The sequence below is a fragment of the Cornus florida genome, unplaced genomic scaffold (genome assembly GCF_030987335.1).
Source record: "Cornus florida cultivar Cherokee Brave unplaced genomic scaffold, ASM3098733v1 CherokeeBrave_3.0.0_Hap2_Chr07, whole genome shotgun sequence".
Lineage (NCBI taxonomy): Eukaryota > Viridiplantae > Streptophyta > Magnoliopsida > Cornales > Cornaceae > Cornus > Cornus florida.
Window position 1 is genome coordinate 31397139 of NW_026775577.1, and position 22975 is coordinate 31420113.

Consider the following 22975-nt stretch of genomic DNA (forward strand, 5'->3'; position numbering starts at 1 on the left):
CAAATTTCATACTTTTGTTATACAACATAACATCTTTATTCTTTTTCTGTTATAGATTCCACAAGAGAAAGTGGTATATAAAGAATTAAGGGACTCTGAAAGTTGAAAGCAACATAAACGTTGATAATATAATAGAACTGGAAAAAGTAATTGGAATAATTCAATAGGATCACAACTTCTGGTATGCCTCTAACAAAGTATGAGTATTCGAAACCAGATTACAAAGTATAATTCAACAGAACAATAACAATAATTCCCAAGGGAAGTAAAGTAAAAGCAACTAGGCAAGTTAACTCTCAACAAGAACCAAATAATGAAACTCAACTAGGTAAGAATTCCCAAAGGAAGTAAAGTAAAACAACCATCTTCAATTAAGCTAATTATCTCCGGTACCATCTAATTCATCTACAAAATTATGGGGGGTGAGCAAAGCCCAGATTGAAAAATACAAAACAACGCCATATATGTCTTCTCAACTACAATTTCAAGAGTTTAGATCCAAGGGCTGCATTTAAAAAAAATACAATAAATAAAAACAAAATATGTATTACCATCAATAAATAGCCAATTATGATTATAAAAAATAAATAAATAAAATAATAGGCTTACCTAATCACAGCTTAGATTTGCTGATGTTGTATCTTTAACATGATTGGTTGTCTCATTGACCTAGCAATAAGTGTGTTATATAAATAATTATCATAATTGCTTAAACAAACAAAAAAAAAAATTACAATATAACAATATATGAAATAGGTAATAACCTGCTTGAGAAATGGACAATAAGATGATTGAGAAGCAATATTCATTGCTGTGGTGGCTTGTGACAAATCATAGTTCAATATTTTTGCATTTGTTACACTATCTTTATCACACCGATTAAGAAGTTGAAGCCTCTGGTAGTCGTAAATCCTTTGTAAGTTAGGGCTTGGGGGTGGACTAGGTGGTATGGACATCCATGCATACTCACTTAGAATTTCAGCACCCTAAAAAAAATATATATTTATTAAAATGAAAATCCAATGGTAGTCAAACCGGTATGTTTTAAACATTTGTAACATAGTAGAGTGCTACTCACCTTATGCTTCACGTATGATTGAACGGGTTGTTTCATCGATTTCTTTCCCTTTTTTGTAGCAATTTCAAATGTTGGTTTGAGTCTTTGTTTCTACCCTCTTGATGTGTCCCGTTTTTTAAAACCATTTACAGTAATGTCATGGCCACTTAGCTCGTAAGTGACATGAATTTGATGCCCATTGTCAACCTTGGATGAGTATTCATTATTACGTTGTACCCGCTTTTGCCTTCTCATTTCTTCAAGAAGCTTAAGCAAATGTTCCCCTTGGATAATGGATAAATTAAAAAAAATCTTCACCCTCTAATGCAAATGAACTAACGCGAGTGAATAGATAACAAATATCTGTATATCTTTGTCATTATTGCAATTTAGGATCTGTTTGCACTTCACGACCAACGAAATCCAACACTGCCCATCTCTTGCCTCTCGCGTCCACCGTTTCAGGATGTATTCCTTAGGTAATTCAGTTTTGTGTAGCACTTCTCTCATGACCTTTAACATATGTGAACACGGAATATCATTCATTTCAAACATCCAACAGTTGCATGCCAAATAGTCATCCGTTTTCTTTCTTACACGCCTTTCTTGATTATGTTTTTCAAGCGAGACCACTTTGTATATAACTTCTCCATTCTGCTGAATTTCTTTTTGAAATAATTGAAATATTTTTTTCATGTAAATCTCACCAGCTTTGACTACCATCGTGCACGGAAGTTTAACATTCAGCTCTTGGTGAGTCAAATTGTACTCCGCCTTTAGTTCAATATACCTTTTTTCTCTATGACTATCCTTTCAAAGTGTTTGAAAGAATCGGGAATATTATGGTCAGATTTAGCGAATTTTTTCAATCCGAAATTGAAACTTTCACTAAGTTGAGTGCTATGCATACCAGCACACCAGTGATTTTTCACAAATGTCTTTGCCCTTTTGGTCCTTAAATTATACATTTCAGACAACCATTTGTTGTCACGAATACCACACTCAATTAGCATGGACTCCCAACATATTTCAAAATCGTCTTCGTCCTCATATTTTTTTTCATAAATTCAGATAAAATGCCTGTTATACCCACCGGACCCGTGATAACATTGCCCAAATGCTTTGTACCATTTTGCATAATATGCCATATACAAAGATGGTAGTGTGTCTCGGGCATTACCAATGTTAATGCTTTTGTAATAGTCGCATCTTGGTCACTTATAATTGTCTTCAGAAATTTACGAGACATTGCCTTAAAAAATGTCTCAAACAACCACATAAATGAATCTGCTGTCTCATCATACATCAAAGCACCTCCAAACATAACAGTTTCTCTGTGATGATTCAGACCAACAAAAGCTGCAAATGGTCGATTCACATTATTCACCTTGTATGTTGTGTCGAACGACACAATATCTCCAAAATGACCATAGTCAATAATCATCCTCGCATTAGTCCAAAATATATTGGTTATCAAGTCATCTTTGTCCAACTGAATCGCATGAAAAAATGAAGGATTTTCCAACATCTGGAATTGAAAATACTCAAATATAGATCTAGCCTCTCCAGATTGTAATTGCTTTTGTCTCTTGGTTCTCAACTATTTTTTTTTATCTACTTTTGTAAACCTAAGCGCTTCTCTTACCCTGGATTGTCGTCCCATTAGTTCATATGAAGAACCAACTGGTAGTCCAGAATCATCTGCTAACCCGATGTCAACTGCTTGAGATACAGAGATGTTCCATTGTGAAGGCATCAAATGAGTGCAATCTTTTCTAATAAGTTTATGGTAGTGCTTCTTTTCAAATCTATCTACGAAATATATTTCTTCCTCCCTTTCAAATTTTACATGCATGAATGCACCACATACGACCCTTGTTTCTGCCCTAACTTCTTTTGTAAGATGGTCCTTTTTGTCGTTTTCTCTATAACCCTCCTTGCAACATACAAATTGGGCAGAAGTAATTTCTCCAATTTTATAGTTTTTATTGGAATAATCCATTTTCACACTAAATCCAACTTCACGTCCGTATGTATTGTAAAAGTCATATGCATTTTCAACGGACTTGAACATCATTCCAAATTCGGGTTTATGGCTTCATTCACCTAATGGATTCTCCATTTAAAACCACCACCTATAAGAATATACAAAGTGTATTAGAGAATGCAATTTCTCAATAAACATTTACTATTGTAAATATTAATAATAGTAACTAATAACTTATATATGAAAAACACATGGAAACATCAGTGAAGGAATCATAAATTCAGATTCAAAAAAGGAATCTATAAAGGAATGAGATGGAAAACATGCTTGATTTGATGAAGGTGATATCAAAGAAGTCAATAGAGGAATTAAACATGGTGTAGTCGGAGTTGGAAATTCTAAATGCTCAGTGTCACGAATTGGAGCATTCTTTGTTGGAGGATGATTTAGAGAAAGAGAAACTTAGGAATCAGGTATTGCAATTGGAAAGTAATCTAAAAAAGAAGGAGGATGCATTCAACAGTATTGAGAAGAATGTGAAGGACAAAATGAAATTTTCTGAGGTAAATTATCTACTGCATCTTGTATATTAAACCAGTTGTTACTTGAACATGTTAAGCATTAATGATAAATCAGATGGACTGTGTACAAGAGTAAATAGATGATTTGGTCCAAAGATTTTGTTGGAACCCAAGATGGTTAAAATCCTGATGTCAGTGACCATTATAATTGGAATCATTCAAACATGATTTATATTTTAGAATTTTTGAAAATACTTTCATGATGTGCTAATAACAGTCGTGACTGTTGTAGCTGAAATATGATGTTACCTGATATGCTGTATTGACTGTTTTAATGATCAATAGGATCATATAAAGCTCAAAGAAATTTCCCTTGAAACATTTTAAAATTCATTTTTGGAGGTGAAAAAAGATCTTCAAATCAAAATTGAAGAGTTAGAAAGAAGATTGGAAGAAATTGATTGCAATAGCATGAGCCGTTGTGAATATGAATTCCAAAAGGTTAGCAAAAAAAATCAATGGATAAGAAATAGCCAAAAAAACACATCTAATCACAGGAGCAAACATAAAATAAAAAATCAACAAGTTCGAAACAAGCATGAACACATAAAAAAGCAAAAAGCAAACCCAAAATGGCGTGAAGAGAAGTCATGGATGATGAATCAAATCATATAATACAGTGGTCATTGAAATTAATACAAACAAACAACGTATACTATATATATATATATATATATATATAGAGAGAGAGAGAGAGAGAGAGATTCATAGATATACCTCTAATTTGTATTGAAAGCGAAGAGAAACGGCTTCAATGTGATTTTTATAGAGAGAAAGAGAGTTTAGGTTTGTGAAAAGGGAAAGAGAGAGAGAAAGGATGAGTACCTAAAAATACAATCGTGAGACAGCAAGGAGTGATGTTGGAACAACCCAGTAGAATTATGCTATTTTGAGGTAGACCGTGACAAGGAAGAGAGATGGCGGACGGGACGGTGACGAGGGAGGCGCTGAAGCAGAAGAAGGTATTTTGTTTTCCTTTTTCCTTTTTTCTTTTTTGTTTGGTAGTTTTTTTTTTTTTTTTAAATAATATTTTTATCATAACGTCGTTCTCTTTTTCCGTCTGACTCTAAAGTAACCCATTCTAAAAAATTCTTTTTTGCACTACAGTATGGGTACAACATGACCCATTTACAGTAGAGGATCCTAATCCCATTTGGTTATGAAGCAAAGAATCAAGGGCCTTGTGGCCCGTAGTATCTCCTCTACTTCTTGAAGTGGATGGTGATGATTCAAGTTTCCAAATGAGCAAATTGAGTGTGTGAGTGGTTTGCGTGATTTTCTTATCAATGACAAAATAATAATAATAATAATAATAATGAAGCAAAGAGATACTTATATAAATTCAATTTTTTTGATCTATCGGGAATTAACCAATTTTTTTTAGTAACAATTTCATCTTCTTCATATACTTCTTCTCCTTTAGGAAATGGATTAATCCTCTCCAATAAAATTTGCCATTCCCTGCATATAGCAAAAACACATCAACATCTCCAATGTTAATTGTCATTCGTATCAATTTTAAAAGGGACCACCTAGTCACAATTGGCTAGATTGAAGGAAAGGGACATTTGTGTAAATTCAATTATTTTAATTGATATATATATATATATATATATATATATATGTGTATTAACTACGAGTAATTTATTAGCACTCGCAATCTCATCTTTCTTAATATGTTCACATCCTTTGAAAGGGAAGACAAAAAATAATAATAAATAAAATAAAATTATTATGCTGTCCACAAGCACTTTAAAAAGATGTTGGCATTATTCTCTTCATGTGGACATGGTTAAATAACTTGAATAAAGAAGGTCAGCGAACAAATGCTCGCTCTGGCTTTTATTCCCAAAAGCGACAGAATTTGACGACCAATTTTGAAGTTTGTGTTGTCGTGAAATGGCAGCACAGAGGCCTGTGCTACCACGGGTCACGCACGACAATTACACACTCTCGCTTGCGGAGTCCACACACGGAGGGCCTCCCCTTTCCTCGTGCTATCTCTATTGCCCCGTCACCTTGTGACATGTGTCAAAATAGATGTGCTGCCACGTGGAATTAACTAGGATTACTTATTGAAAAGGGTCGATTTACAGTACTTTTTAAGGTTGGATGAATAAATGGTACACCTTGTGGGTCCAGCAATGAGGAAGGTCACAAAGTTTGGTCACTCAAGAAAAGTGGATTGTCGATAATAGTCTTATCCAAAACTATAGTTGACATAACTGAACTTGCAATTCTTTTCTTTTCTATGTTGGAATTAAAGATATTGAAAATGATTTTAAAGAGGTTAAAGAGGGAAAAAGAAAAAAAAAAATCCTGATATATAAAAAATACGCAAGAAAAAAAAAAACACCAAAACCCCAAAGTACCTCCAAACCGGTGTTTTTTTATTTAATAAAAAATCCAAAATTTTAAAAGTAGTGTTTATTTATTTTGTCTTAAGCGCATTTTAAGTATTTTAGTCTTTAAATTGAAAAATTGATCTTATTTACTCAATTTATTTAAAAATACAGTTTTTTTTTTCTTTTTCTTTTTCACTTTACCCTTTTGAAATTTTTTTATTTTTATTTTTCGAGTAAGCACACGCAATGTACCTGTTTGGAATTGCTTTTCTGCAACTAAAAAACACATTAATTTTTTTTTAAAAAAAAATGCGGTTTGAAGTATTTGGTGACTAAAGAAAATGCGTTTAGGTTGTAGAGATTTCTTTTAAAAAAAAAAGGCATTTTCGTGCTTTTGGAATTACTTTCGAGAGAGTTAGATAACTACTTTTTTTTTTGACAATATAATCCCTCACTTTTCTTTATAAATATAATTTTATCCCTTAGTGATCTACATCACTGTTATTATTCACATTGTATCTAATAAGCCACACACAAACTATAGCATGGGCAGAGTAAAAATTTTAAACTATTTTTCAGTTGTAACATGTATTTAAATTAGTTTTATAATCCGTAATCATGAAATGTTATCCAGCAATCATGCCATGTGGATGAACTCATATTAATATCATACAACATTGTTATTAATGTATGTCTAATATAGTAAATTAATAATAAAAGTGTTTTAAATAATATTATTACTAAATAAATTTAAACGTGGTATAAATATAAAAAGTGCTTTATAAAATGCATCACCAAACGTATAACATACTTTTTATAGATAGCAATTTTATAACAGTTCTACTGTTAAAAGCGTTTTCATCATTTTAACAACAATCCCAAACTGAAAGAACGGTTTAAACTCTTATCCCGTAATGTGTCACTTAAAGTGAGTTTGACACTATATTCATATTACAACCATTGTATTCAAAATCCCATTATACACGCGAGTCTTAAACACTCATCAATTGGTCGGATTAATAATCACAGAAATTTGGTGCATTGAGCAAGCTAAGAAGAAGTCTTAAATGTGCAACAAAAGTTATTTATGAGTCGAGTGATTCTGATCACAAAAATAACATTTTCCTAATAAATATATATATATTTTTCTTGCCATGTGTTCTCATTTATATTAAATACATAAGAACATTTAGCAAAAAACATATTTTAACCAGTGCTATAGTTTATTTTTTGATTGAATTAATATTAAGTTAAAACTAAAGGACAATGTAAAAGTTTTGAATAACTCCATTACCTCTTCAAACATATAAAAAATAAAAAATATAAGTAGTTCGATACTTAGTAGAATATATTTGATTTTATATGTAAACGTAGATGATATAATAATGATATTATTATAATATTATGATGAAGATATTTTTCACTCAGTATTTTATTTGAACGTTGAATAATGTCAAAATGACGCCATTATATACACACACACACATCTGGAAGGCAAGCTAAATTTCATTTTTTATGTGTCAAATTTATAATTATGGGATTCTAAGATAAAATTGAGAGTTTATTTATTGGGATATAAATAAATATTAAATACAGATCAAATGACTAAAATATCCTTACACTATCTCAAAATTATAAAAACCCAAACCTTATCTTTTCAATGTGTCAAACTATTATTGGAATTTACATCTGTACTTAACCTTAAAACTTTGCACTATGCCATCAACAAAAACCCAAAAAATAAATTAAAAAAAGCAAAACAATTAAAAAAAAAAAAAAAATCAGAACAAAAGAAAAAGATTATTGAAACAAAAATCGATTTGGGTACCGAAAGTTTTCATTTTTTTTTTGTCAAATTGCATTGAAAGCAGAGCCATATATATCACAACAGCAGGCGCACTCTCTCTCTGTGTTAAAAGTTCTCTTTTTCTCGCTCTAAAATCAAACCACCAACATTCATGATGCAAACGGCACACGAAGCGGAACAGCGATTGCTTGATGAATTCGAACAAGGGGAAGAAGAAAGAGCGTACGAATCGACCGAGAAAGTCCACATCGTCGGAGTCGGCGAGGACGCCGACGACGACGACTACGGCGTCAAAAGGCCGCCGTTTTCATGGCGGAAGCTGTGGCTCTTCACTGGGCCCGGGTTCTTGATGAGCATAGCGTTTCTCGATCCGGGCAATCTGGAGGGCGACCTTCAGTCCGGTGCGATCGCAGGGTACTCTCTGCTGTGGCTGCTCTTGTGGGCCACGGCCATGGGCCTCCTCGTGCAGCTCCTGTCGGCGCGGCTCGGAGTCGCAACTGGCCGACACTTGGCCGAGCACTGTAGGGAGGAGTACCCCAAATGGGCGAGTCTGCTGTTGTGGGTCATGGCCGAGTTGGCTCTGATTGGGGCTGACATTCAAGAAGTCATTGGGAGTGCTATTGCTATCAAGATTCTGAGTAATGGCATTGTGCCCCTTTGGGCTGGTGTTGTTATCACAGCTTGTGATTGGTAATTTTTCTTCAGCCTTGTTTCTGAAATTAATATATATATATATATATATAGTATATAAGTATGTATTGGAATGCTTGTGGGTTGAATTCATTTTTGTTTGTGCTGTTTTATGGGGACTAGTTTTTTGGATTCTGTATAGTTTGTCTTTTTTGATGAGGGTATCTAATTTTCAGAAATTTTTCTTTTTGCTTTTTCATTGATTGAACTTGTTAAATTTTTTTTTTTTTTTTTTGGGAATTCAATGATTTGCTTAAGGTCTGATTTGGATGAAACCTAGGGCTTTTTTTATTTTATTTTTATTTTTTTTTACATTTGATTAAGTTTGTGCTTTTGGATGAAACCCAATTAGTTTTTTGAAGTTCTTTATACATTTAATTAAGTTTGTGTTTTTGGATGAGGGTGTCTAATTTTCAGATTTTTTCTTTTTCATTGATGGAACTTGCTAAATTTTTTTTGGCTGGCATTCAGCGTCTTGCTTAGTTTTGGATTTGGATGAAACCCAATTAGGTTTTTGAAGTTCTTTATACATTTGATTAAGTTCTTCGAACATAATTTTGAACTTAATTCTGTGTGTGGTTCAAAAATATTTCTCTACAAATGACTACTGTTCCAAAATTTTCTAATAACAGTTGGTGTTCGTTCCATTTGATTTGTTTGTTTCCTGGGAAAATGGATGACAAAAAATAAAATTGTAATTTTAGATCTTATGCTTTTCGTTTTTGTGTCGTTTCCCTGTAATAAGACAGAGTGGAACTTTTTTCTTATTGTTACGGTTATATGATTTAAAAGTGCTATTTTTTTTTTTTCCTCATCTATGAGGTTTTACTAACCAACAGGAGCTAAATGAAAGATAAATCTAATTATTAACTTGTGTCTGTCTTTTGTTGTTTTGTTATAGTTTCATCTTTCTATTACTTGAGAACTATGGTGTGAGAAAATTAGAAGCAGTTTTCGCCGTTCTCATTGCCACCATGGCAGTGTCATTTGCATGGATGTTTGGTGAAACAAAACCCAATGGCTTAGAACTTCTTCTTGGTGAGATTTTCTTTTTTAATTGATGCAATGGAATTTTCCCCCATTTTTGGCCCTTTAATGTTAATAAACTAATCGTTCCTCTAAATCTGAAGTACCGTCAAATTGGATCGTTTTTTGTAGGTATTTTGATTCCAAAACTTAGCTCAAGAACAATTCAACAAGCTGTGGGAGTTGTGGGTTGCATTATAATGCCTCACAATGTCTTCTTGCACTCTGCTCTCGTACAGTCACGAGAGATTGACCACCGCAAGGTAGGCCGGGTTTCAGAAGCACTCAGATACTACTCCATAGAGTCCACCATCGCCCTTATGGTCTCCTTCATGATCAATCTTTTCGTTACAACTGTGTTTGCAAAGGCATTTTATGGTACTGATATAGCCGATAGTATCGGATTAGTAAATGCAGGGCAGTATCTTCAAGAGAAGTATGGGAAAGGACTGATCCCAATTCTATATATTTGGGGAATAGGGTTATTAGCTGCTGGCCAAAGTAGCACCATCACCGGCACTTATGCAGGACAGTTTATCATGGGAGGTTTTTTAAACTTGCGTTTGAAGAAATGGCTCAGAGCATTGATAACAAGAAGCTGCGCTATTGTTCCAACTATAATAGTAGCTCTTGTTTTTGATACCTCTGAGGATGCATTGGATGTTGTGAATGAATGGCTTAATGTGCTTCAGTCGATGCAGATACCTTTTGCACTTATTCCCCTTCTCTTTTTGGTGTCCAAGGAGGAGGTCATGGGAGTTTTTAAAATTGGCCGAGTTCTCAAGGTGCATTATTCTTTCTCCTTTTCTGCGTGTTGGTATTAGTCTTTAATGATCAATTACTTAGTTACTTTACTGCCTGATTAATTTTTAAGGTTACGAAAATTGTCATTCTTAACTTTTCCAGGGATCTGCTAATCCTCAGTGTCTTTTTTGACTTAATTTGTACAGTCCCAAGTATTTTAGGTAGCTAAATCATCAAATTAATTGGACACTTAAAAATTGATATTCTGAGAGGAGCTAGCAGAACTTATTTACCTGTATGTTCGTGATTTATCTGCCAATTCTGTAAAATGCTTCTCACTAAAACTCATCCAAAGGTGAACACGGACAATTGATATCAGGCTCATTGTTTCTTGATATTTTACGAAATTGGAGAAGTACCCCTTCATTTCCTTTATTTCAACTTGTTCGAAGGATAATCAAGGACAGAAATTGATGAATTTTGGTAGGGTAGACTGTCATAGGCACATTCTAGCTGGTGCTATATATCATGGGTGAGTGAGTGGTGATTTTGTAGTCATAAAAGATGCGTTGATCTGCCAGTGTCAATGCTTCTCTTTTTGCTTCTTTAATTGCCATTTTTACATGTACATGATTAAGGATCTTACTTGTTCTGTATATCACTGGTAGCATCCATAAAGAACAAAAATGTTAAATCTGTTTTTCATTTTATTATATATGACGTGCTTTACATGTTGTTTGGGCTGTCTTAATGTTAACTTTAGTTAGTAAGGTGACTTTATGAATTGACATTCTACTTTTTCTGGATTTTTGTCTTCAGACGGTTTCAGGGATCGTGGTTGCCCTGGTAATAATGATCAATGGGTATCTTTTACTGCAATTTTTCTCTGCTGAGGGAAGTGGAGTGTTGTTTGGCATTCTGATATACACCTTTACAGCTGCATATGTTGCGTTTATTATATACCTTGTTTTATGGGGCATTTCCTTTTCTAATTGCTTTGGTTTTTTACAACGTAAGAGGTTAACAAGCACAGGCACTGGGAATTGACTAATCAATCTCCAACACCATTGTCAAATGCCCAAGACTGGAATCTGGCTGTGCTTTCAACTGTTGCTGCTAAATTGCTTTTGCACCGCCTATTGATTACTTTTGGACAATACATCATTTAATTATTGCATACTTCCGGGGATTGAATGTGCATAGAGTCTGAAGCAGCGGTTTTACTGTGGGATCCTCTTTGCCTTACGAATAGTAGGTAGTTTCTTCTTGAACCTGGTTTTACTTTTTCTTGTATATTGGAAGACAGGAAAAGAAGGCTGAGCGTGTCCGTTACATGGGCATACTTCTATTTTGCCACAAAAGTTCGGAAGCCGTTATGTACCATTAGATTTCAGAAATTATGTGCTTTGGCTGTAGCTGCTACACTTAGAAAATGATAGTTGAGTAGGCAATGTTTCAACATTTGTATGCAATATGTAATGGCATAAGTTATTTAATAATTCCTTTTCACATCCTTATTTTGGTGAACTCCTCATAGCTCTCTCTCTCTTGTATTTCATTTTAAATTCCTGTTCACTTTTGATTTTGGGCAAAAACAACTAGTGGTTGTGATGGTGTGTTTTTAAGAAGAATGGCACATGTTTGATGGGGGAGGATTTGAAGGCTTTAAGGAATGGATGTTGGCCTCTACTTTCCGTTCATGTGGAACTTTGTTGTCTTGTCCCTTCGTGCATTTATTTTTTGTTGATATTGCTTTGTTTAGATTTCAATTAGTTGAGAATGCTCTCTCCCACAGGAGTGGGGAGCTTGGTTTGCAAGTGACCCCTTTAAACCCAAGGGTTTGGTTCAAGTGGGTAAGTGTTACAAGTTATGAAGCACGGACACTCCTCTCAGGGTCGCGTTTCAGTGTTGGACACTTTTTGGCCATGGACACGCTTGTCCGAGGCTCGGACACGTGTCCGACACTTCTGTAAAGTGTTCAAAAATTATTTTTTATTGGATACAGGGTGGACACAGCTCGGACACGCGGGGGATACGGCTCGTACACGGTGGGGTATATTTTGTAATTTTTTTTAAAGATAAAAGGGGTACCTAATGTAATTTTTTAGAAGTTTAAAAGTAAAACTTTGAAAAAAAAAAAAAAAAAAAAAAAAAAAAAAAAACACAACTACAGACAATAGAGTATTACACAGTAAATTTATTTTCTCTCGCTTTCTTTCTCAGTATTTCCTCTTCTTCAATTATCCCTGTACATGAATAAATTTTTTTTTTATTATTTTTTTATTTTTTTTTAGTTACATAAACAAGACTTTGTGAAAGACTGAAAGTATATATGTTTATTCATGTATATATTTAGTCCATTATAGCTATGTCTCTTCTGCACATCTTTGTTTGGAATTTGGATCAATTTTATTTTTCATTTATTTTCTATTTTGTCTTGTCTATGTTTTTCTTATAACAAAGATAATATTATTGAAATTGGTCCTCTTATTTGTTATTGTTTAATTTGTAATTTTGTATTTATATATTCCTGTTTGTTATTAGGAAAATGAATGTGTAAGGTTCTAATAATTATATTTTGAATATATATATATATTATTTTATAGGCGTATCCCCACTATGTCCTAGTTTTTTGAAATTTGTCATGTCAGCGTATCCGTGTCGTGTCGTACCCGTGTTTCGTGCCGGTATCCGTACTTCATAGGTTACAAGCGTTCTACATCGGATCCGGTTGAAAAATTATATGGGTATATATGGGCTGCATGTTAGTCACATCTAACAGTTTAAAGTTTTGGGTTGAATCACGAAGCACTCACCCGTTACAGTAAGTCACTTTGACATGATATTTTTGGTCATTTTATTAACATCATCGTACATAAAAGTCACTAATTTGGAGCTTATGGATAAAAATGTTTGAAAATTTTGTTTTATAAAATTTTATTTATTTTTTTAATTAATCCATGATATATTTTAGCATTACATTGGAGTCATATTCTTTTATAAAAACAATTACAAATGCATTGATTAGTATGAAATTTTTAAAAAATTACCATTTTATGATTTGTAGTAATGCATAAAACTTACAAGAAAAAAAAAGGCGGTTATAAATTCATAATTCTTTCTCAAGTGATCAAAACTTTCTTGTGTTCTTTATAGGAAAAATTTGTGGTGTATTTAGGTGGTTATGAAAATTGTTTTTTTCCTCAAAAATTTCTTTTCTAGCTATCCATACTCTTGGAGTGTTATATATATATATTTGGACAATATATGCTTAGTTACTCACCGGTGAGTAGCTTCACCTTACTAACCTCTTATGTGTCCCAATAAAAAAATAACACATCAGCTTTAAAAGAAAACCGGATCACCCTTTCTCTTTTCTTTCTATTTTTCATGGCTTCCCAAACCTACACCCTCATTTCTCCTTTATTCTTCTTCTTCTCACCTCCATAGGACATCATGAATCAATGAGCAAGTATGTTTGATTCGTGTTTGGGTTATTTTTCTTTTACCTCTCATGCTCCATTGAACATCATCACTCAACAGGCAAGCAAGAACTGTAAGTTCAACTAAGTCTTGTAGTGGAAGTATGATTTAATTTTTTGCTTTGCACATTTAGGGTTTAATTTTTAGAAAATCATCATTCAATAAGCTAGTATTCTCAAATTTTTCTCTTTTCTTCCCTATTTTTTTTTTCCTTTCTTAATTTCTGTTCTTGATGGCCCAGGTTGAGTTTTATAAAAGAGGGAAGATTATGTGTGATATCAAATGGACCAAATATATCAATTAATAGGCAAGCAAGAGCTATAGGTGCAATTGGGACTTTTTCTTTTGGCGACATCATCGGAAGTTAAACTATTGATTCCATTTGACCACTATTACTCTGATTTATGGTTGATATATGCTTTATAGTACAAGTTTTTTATACAATGGACCATTGAAAAAAACATACAGAGCTTTTCAATTAAAATGGGTCGATCCAGCTTTCTTTTTTTTTATTTATTATTTTGCTAATTTTGTTATTAAAGTTGAAGTATTATTTTTTTATTGGGACACATAAGAGGTCAGTATAGTGAAACTACTCACTGGTGAGTAGCTAAGCATTGTCCTATATTTTTTTCATTTTATTTCCTTTCATTTCTTGTTATTTCTGTATAAGCAAATGAACCCTTTAGATTTACCAACGTAGGAAAAAACCAAAACCATTGGTTTGGTTAGATGGAAACATTTTTTTTTTTTTTTTGAACAATTTAAAATTTTGGTTAGCAAGAAAAAAAAAATTTTGAGGAAAAATTACTTTCCATAACCACATAACTTTTTGGTAAAATTTTCCTCAAAAAATACAGGTAAATTTTGATTTCTTGAGAAAGATTTATGAATAGGGATGGCAATTTCCTCCGAGCCATCGAGTTTCCGCCCCGACTTGCTCCTAATGGGGTAGATTTGGTAGCTCCCTAAATGGGTTGGAGACTGGTATGGTAAAAAAAACTGAAAACCCGAAGTGAGTTTGGGGCGGGGGCGGAGGCGGATTCACTAATAAACCAGCCCCGCCTAGATTATATTTGTACCTTTAAAATTTTTATAAATATATATTTAATATTTTTAAGACATTATTACTTTATTGGAAGTGTCCGTTAATATCTTGAATATTCACTACTTAGTATTTTTTAAAGTTGTGCCAACCTATTTATAGCCCAATTTGAGTACATTGAGCTAGTTTTATTTTACTAAATAATAAAAGTGGTATAACCCACCTCTCCTCACAATTAAATGGAGTATACGGGGCGGAGTCGGTACTGTTGACCTTAAGGATTTCATTCAAGAAAATCTAATTTTTTTGATGATCATAAACATTAATTGTGTTTAAGGATTAATTTTTACATCGAGTGTTATAGATTATTTATATTCAAAGAATGATCTCAATGAAGCAATAAAGATCATTCTAAGTATTTCATTATTCAAGATCACATCAATGGAAATCAATGAATACAAAGAAGACTTGAAGTTGCAAAATGTTATATACAAAGTCCATTCAAAGATAGCTTGGACAACAATGATCAAGAAAGCAACTCAAAGAAAGGAAGAAACCAAGAATACCTCAAATCATAAATGATCAAGGACAAAACTTAAAGAAAGGGGTAGATAGGATAGTGAAAATTTAGGATTCAATGTTAAAGTATTTATGAATTCATTTGAAGCTCATCTCTATAGGACCATGTATACCATTACATCATTCATATGAGTCCTTAAACCAATAGCAATTGACTATGAACTTCATCATATATATATTTGACATATAAAGTCATTGCTAAATAAATAAGTTAGTTCAAGCTTGCATAAGCTTTGAAAGAATTCAACACTTTGAGCTAGAAATGCTAAGACCATGTACATCAATCATATGATTTATTTGGTCTCTAGAAAGTAGAGTCTAAGGCGTCGAACTTATTTTTCATCCACAAAGCCTTTGTTACCATGACTTGGTAAAAGACTTTACGACCCGTGTATCTCTTCTGAAAAACTTTTTTTTTTTGCTAAGTATTAAAAAAATGAAATTTTGAAATAAAGATATTTTCAAAATAGTTTTTCCTGGTATTTACTTATTACATACTCCCTCCGTCTTAAAATACTTGTCCATCTTTCCATTTTTTGATGTCCCATCCTATTCCAAAATTGAATGTACAATTTTTTATAGCATTCCCAAATTATCCTTTTAACTAAACAACTGTACTAATTACGGAGCACTATTTTATCTTTTAGTAAGGACATATTTGAAACTTCACTCTTATCAATACAATAAAAAATTATTAAAACTCCACTATCATAAAAAGTTGGTTCCCCCATGTAGGACGTATATTTTGGGACAGAGGGAGTATTAATTAGCCAAATCTGATTTTATGAAATTTAATTATCAATTTACATTGGTCTACATGAAGAATGATTTTTTACCAAAACTATCGGGAACCCTATTTTGTACTAAAACTAAATTTTTATATTTTAATTTAGTTGGATTTAAATTTTTTTATATTTTTTATTGAATCCAAATGGGGGTACTTCCTTATTTACATTGTATACTTAAAGTAAATAGACATATAAAAATAGTAAAGACATTTACTTAAACGACTATAATCTTAAACGGCTATATTGTCATGAAGGGACTCTATATATATCAGCTACGCAAGTTGAACTGGAAAACTAACGTAGAGAGCCATTTTTGCAAACCTTGTCAGAGCTTCTGTCACTTAGCATTTACAGAGCTTTTGTTCTGTGTTTGAATTAATCTCTAGCAGAGCTTTGTTCTGATTTCTGATTCATATTTATAGAGCTTTTGTTCTATTCATTTCTCATCTTCTCTTATACATATCATTCTTAGAGTTTGAGCTTCAATTGAATTCATATATACTCTATTGCAAGATTTGATTTGTATCAGTTTTTGAGAGAACTCTTGTACTACCAATTGTAGTCCATAAATATGGTCTAAGTATATCATACACTATAGTATTACTATTTAAATATTATGCAAAAATATAATATGCGTATATATATAATTATTATAAAATAATAATCTATATATATAATATTTTATAAAATAAAATAAAACAAATAAAATAACCTGGAAATAAGTCTATGCTAGAATTTGATTCTATGTCCTTAAAACAGATTCGTCCTGCTATAGTACTAACGAACTCAGTGGTGTCTATCTCTCAAGATACAACAACTTTTACTTCCTTAGGTAGTAGCACTGCAAACCAAAGGAATAGGCGAACCGGCTCGGCGGACTCGGAGATTAAACTTGGACTAGGAGTGACTGACTAAGGCTCAAACCCAAAAATAAGGGTTCGTACCCACAGACACTTATAGAAGAAGAAAAAAGAGAGAATTCAGAATTAGAGAAAATGATTCTGAATTGGAGTGCTTTGGGATGAACCCAAGGGGGGGTTTATATAGGCCTCATGATGCCTTTAGGTTTTAATGTTTTTCCGATATGGGACAAACACTTCCCACATTTTATAAACCCATTTATGCTTATCAAATACCTTACTTTGGAGCTAATTTTTCATTCACCCGGAAACGGATTTGAGAAAGTAAATATACCACGTTCATCTCTTTACGGAGAGGAACGCGCTCGTCTATAGATCCGCAAACAATTCTTAGCAAAATCTATTCAAAATCTCATCCAAAGTTTATGGTTTTAATACCCCTGTTTCCAACACAAATTCCATCTACAAAGTTTATGGTTGTAGGGTTGGTGTGACCCAAAGCCTAAGAAAAGGAGTTTTCTTAGCAAACAAATTGTAAGAGTTGGTGTGACCCATGGATTGGTGTGATCCAAAGGAAGTCTAAGGGAAAGTTGTTCTCTTAACAAGGAAAAGTAAGATCTTGTTTCTTGAAGGTTTGCTCTCCACCCGTAAGGAGGTACCAAAGTGAATTTGGAGAAGTCTCAAGAGGGATCTTGAGCAGAGGAGTAGGAGTTTTCGAACCTTGCAAAAATCGCCGTGTTATAGTTTACAATTTCTTTTCCCTTATCTCTCTTATAATTGTATTATTTAATTGTTTATTTCATATCTTTATAATTGCATAATTGTGTTAAGTACTTTACTTGAAATTGTTTTTCTATAAATCAAAAATTGTCCATTGTTTGCCGTAGACTCTATCACCCCCTTCTAGAGTCAATACTTGGGTAACAATTGGTATCAGAGCCTAAACTCTATTTAACGGACTTAACTGTCTTAGAGTACGATCATGGCCAACAATGGTATAATCACACACTTAGAAGGACAATCTATTTATAAACCTCCTTGGTTTGATGGAAATGATTATGTCTATTGGAAAACTAAAATGAGGGCTTTTCTAAAAAGTGTTGATATTGATGTATGGTAAGTCATAGAAAATGGAGATCATATCCCAACAAAAGGTTTTGATGAAAATAAAATTCCTAAATCAAAAGAGGAATGGGATGCAAATGACCGTAGATTGATTCAATGTAATGCTAAAGCCTTAAGCAATCTTTATTATGCATTGAGCCAAAATGAGTTCAATAGAATTGCCGATTGCGAAACGGCTAAAGAAATTTGGGATAGACTTGAAATAACCTCTGTAGGTACAAGTCAAGTTAAGGAATCAATTATACACATGTTTATTAATAAAAATATATCTTCTAGCACAAATGAAAATGAATCAATTTGTGAGATGTATTCTAATTCTACTAACATTACTAATCATTTGAATGCTCTTGGTAGAACTTACTCATCTTCCTATAATAAAAAAAATGAAGCAACTCAAAAGAAGAGTATTTCTCTCCAAGCTTCTAGCAAAGAAGCAAGTGGCATAAAAGAGATAGTTGATTATTATGAAGATATTGTTCTTTATCTCAAGGCCGATAAAGATGAGATAAATTCTAACTATGATTCTTTTGATGTAGATGTTTCATGTAATGAGTTAGTTGACGAGCATAATAAATTACAAGATGCTTTTAAAGAGATACATAGTGAGCTAAGAAAAATGCTTTTGAAATATATTTCTCTTAAAAAGGAAAATCATAATCTTTTACAAAAGCTTGAAAATATTTAAATTGAAAATGAGTCTTTAAAAAATGAAAATGAATTTGTTTTATCGAAAGAGTCACCATCAGATGATCTTTTTCCGAAAATGAGCCTTTAAAGAAATCATTGATGATCAAAATGTCACTTTAACTAAATTCACAAAAGGAGAGGATAAACTTTAGTATCATTTTTTCGATAAGCAAAGAAGTGTCTTTTTAAAAAATGGAATAGGGCATGATTCTTATAATAAAGATGCATGATTATTGAAAAAGAGAAAATCATTGAATATTTTGTCAAAAGCGGTGTTCAAAATTCAAAATGCAATTATTGTAAAATGTTAGGACTTAAAATTTACAATTGTCCAATTAGAAAAAAAGATAAGGATAAAGAAGATTTGGGTTTCAAAAGGAATTTATGTGCCATTACCTAACTCTTATGGACCTAAGAAAATTTAGGTACCAAAAGAAGATTTCTTAAGCTTGTCTTGTAGGCTTGCTTGATGTCATCCTCTTCAAGGATTGTGAAGGAAGCATTGTAATACCCCTTTATTGTAAAGAAATTATTTAAGGATTAATTACTTTTATTTTATTTAAAATGATTTATTTAATTTAATTGGGATTAATTGCTTTTATTTTATTTTAAATGATTTGTTTTATTTAATTGGGTGTTTTGATTAATTTTCTTGTTTTAATTAAATTATATTTCGTATTTCATATGTTGAATTGATATGATGTTTTGCTTTATGGAATGTCATGATTGGATTGTTTATTTGACTACGTGTATATTTATGTTTGTATGATTTTATGGTGAATTTTTATAATTAATAAATTTAATTTAATTGTATTATTTATTTATGTTAATTAGATTGGGCTTAAGGGAAGTGGGACCAATGAATGTAGTCTTGGGCTTGGATGAAGCATTGTTGGGTTAATTAATAAAAGCCCATGGTTAAGAAGATAATTAATGATTATTATGGAAGGAAATATAGATATGTATTACATGATTTATATATATATATGATTTAAGTATATATATATATATATATATATATGTGTGTGTGTGTGTGTGTGTGTGTGTGTGTGTGTGTGTGTATTACTAAGGATATTATGTATATATTTATATTGGGTAGTCAAAAAAGGAATAAGATTAGGGAAAACATGTGTCTATATATACACATAATGTAGTATTATTAAAAAAGTTTTCACATTAGAAAAATAAGAGAGAGAGAAAAAGAAGGGAAGACTGTCCAAGAGGAGGCCAGATTAGAGAAAGGATGACGTCGACAACAAGGAGGCTACTGGAGTTGGAAGAGACAACCAAGGCTTGAGGCGTCGGTTTCGTTACGAAACCTTCAGGCGAGTTCTTTTCTACTTCTCCTCTTAGGACCCATAAATCTTTCACCTTGGGTATTAAACTTTTGGTTATAATTTATTGATTAAATCATTGTTAAATCAGAAATTTAAAAGCATGAGATTTATTTATTTTTTTTAAAATTTTGGATTTTAATTGTTATATATATGTGTTGTATATATTTTTAGATCAACCTTTAAGCTTCAATTCTAGCATAGAAAGGTTAATTAAGAATTCTAAAAATTTTATGGAATTTTTTGGGTATTTTTAGAATTTTATTGGTATTTTTAAATTTTTTTGGAACTTTCAGTGAGTTTTCGGTGAGATTTCGATCACTAGTAACGGAGAGGAAGGGCTACTGATCTGGTGTGGCGTGGTACACAGCACTACGGTGTGCATGGATTTAAATGGTTGAGATGACTTGATGAATATGGTGGATCTGGTGCGGGCGTACTTATATTACCGCGGTGAGCCCAGCGCTCCAATCTGGTGTCGGTGAGCTCATCATAGCATATGAGCTCAGCCAATAAGCTTGCGCCAGTGTAAGCGGGGACTAATCCAGTGCGTGGGCGCGCATGCTGATCCCTATTGCCCAGTTTCAATACTTGAAATTGAAACGATCATAACCCAGTCATCTTAAATCCAAATGAGGTCGTTCTTGAGCTCAAACTCAGGAATTTTTCATTCTCTTTCCAATAGTACCAATTTCATTATCAGATTTCTATCCTACTAGGAGATATTTACGTTTTAGTGAGACGATGTCGGAAAATTATTTAAACCTAGATGGAATATTTATGGGAAGCCATTTTTGTAGGCCTAAAACCTTGTGTTATGATAATTGATGGGAAGAATTAATATGAATTAACAAGTTTTAAATTAATCTATTATATTATTAAATTGTGTAATTTAATACATCAACCTAATTCCCGTGGAATGATGTTTATTGGTATTTATGATCTATAAACCAGATCTATGATTGTAATGGTATATGTATCATGGCTATATATGGTAATAATAAATTGATATGTTGGTATGTAAAATATGAAAGTAAAGTTTTATGGATGCATGCACAAAGTATGTGTTATCTATTGTATGGATGTTGTATTAAATATTGAAGGTGGTTTATTCGGAGATATGGATGAGTTGTCATTACATAAATAGATTGACATTTAATTATGTGAACAAAATACACACATTAATAGTATGGAGAATTTGTAATTCTATAGTATGAACAAAATTATACTGGTGAAGGCATGGATAAGTTGCCAATGCATAGATAAATTACTATTTGAATTGTATAGACATAAACATACTCTTGGAGGCATGGTAGAGTTTCCAATGATAATTTAATTATAATCAGGAGAAGTATATTCCATTATATGAGTGATTTATTGATGGTGGTTAATTAACCATTATAATTAAGTTGTGCTTTGTAAGGATGAAATTCTAGAAAGGTGTTGGTTTGTTTAATGTTGTTTATATATATATATATATATATATATAAACTGTTAATTATGGTTTGGGATTTGGAGGATTTATTTATTCTAGTTAATATTGTATATTATTAAATATCATCTTATATAAAAGGATAAAATTATGATTGATTTTGGTTAGAGATGTTTTAATTATCGGTTTTAAGAGGCTTAGTAGAGGGAGTTTGCTCGTGGGTTTGACCCACTTTATTTTTATTTTTCAGGTTATTAGAGGTTCAAGCCTCAAGGTTAAATATCTGCAGCTTGGGGACTTATGTACTCTTTCTACTTATTTCGAAGTAGGATATTTATCCATTATTAGATGTTACACTTTATTTTATTTATAGATGACTGAATTATTAGATTATAGTTTTTAGGGGTCCTTGAATTACAGGATTCCGGAATTGTAATTTTTGGAGGATTATTAATAAATGAATTATTATTTAAAAGATTTTCCTTCATCATATTATTATTATTATTATTTTATTTCATTTTGTAATCTATGCTTGTTTATAAATAATTAATTGTTTTGATTTCTCCTGGTTTCTGATTGTGAACTTGATCAACCCGCGTCTCCGAAATCAGGGGGTATCACAGCTGCGTCTTTGATATTTAGAGCCTAAGTACTAGAGTTCATTGTATTCTATATTCGGCTAGTTAGTGTGTACTAACTTTAAATCGTCTTATCAGAAAATAGAAAGACACCAATGTGGAAGGTATTTGAGGAGGCAAGAGTGTAGGCGTCAGAATCGTATGCGAAATCAGTATATACAGAGACAATATTTATTGTAGAAACTGATTGAATTGCATAGACTACGGAGGTCAATAATATAACTTCACACAGGTGCAAGACAGAGTAGATAACTAAATTGTAGGAAGTTATTATTTCTACACCCAGTATTGTTCTGGGAGGATGAATGTAGCAACAGATATTCTCAAATGTCAACACGATACAAAATGGTTAGTCTGTTGATAAGTTATCTGGTTTTGGTATAGTGTGAAAGCTGGTGCACCTGTTATTACTGACAAGGAAACTATGGGTCAACTTGGAAATAAGGAGTTGACTTTCGGAGGAATTTTATTTTACTCAGTGGAATCCGACAAGGTATGGTTTACAGGGGATGACTAATGAGTCTTCGTAATAATTTTAAGGAAAGTAGTGATGACTGAAGAACTTAACTCTCAGTTCTTGACTATTCAGGAGGGCAGGAGGAAATCACGGAGTTAGTGTAACCACTTCATATACTAAAGTGGATATGAGAGGGTACTTTCATGGAATAAAGCATGGGAGTACCGACGTTGAGATAAGATTCTTATTTCTATATGGGTCATAGATGATATTTTGACCAAGATCGATTTAGAGCATTAAATAAAGCTTT

The 22975-nt window shown here is 32.4% G+C and overlaps 2 protein-coding genes across 2 annotated transcripts; one reads left to right on the plus strand and one right to left on the minus strand.

Annotated features, from left to right (window-relative positions):
• Positions 1-609: 609 nt before the first annotated feature.
• LOC132316538 (protein FAR1-RELATED SEQUENCE 5-like) lies at positions 610-3134 on the minus strand. The gene is made up of 5 exons (XM_059815013.1): positions 2703-3134; positions 2151-2585; positions 1208-1378; positions 765-986; positions 610-669 (listed from the first exon to the last, which is right to left on the minus strand). Exons 1-5 carry the CDS (start codon positions 3132-3134, stop codon positions 610-612), a joined length of 1320 nt encoding a protein of 439 aa, XP_059670996.1.
• Positions 3135-7737: 4603 nt separating this feature from the next.
• LOC132266951 (metal transporter Nramp3.2-like) lies at positions 7738-11754 on the plus strand. The gene is made up of 4 exons (XM_059767973.1): positions 7738-8467; positions 9369-9505; positions 9626-10278; positions 11057-11754. Exons 1-4 carry the CDS (start codon positions 7929-7931, stop codon positions 11282-11284), a joined length of 1557 nt encoding a protein of 518 aa, XP_059623956.1. The 5' UTR covers positions 7738-7928; the 3' UTR covers positions 11285-11754.
• The last annotated feature ends 11221 nt before the right edge of the window (positions 11755-22975 follow it).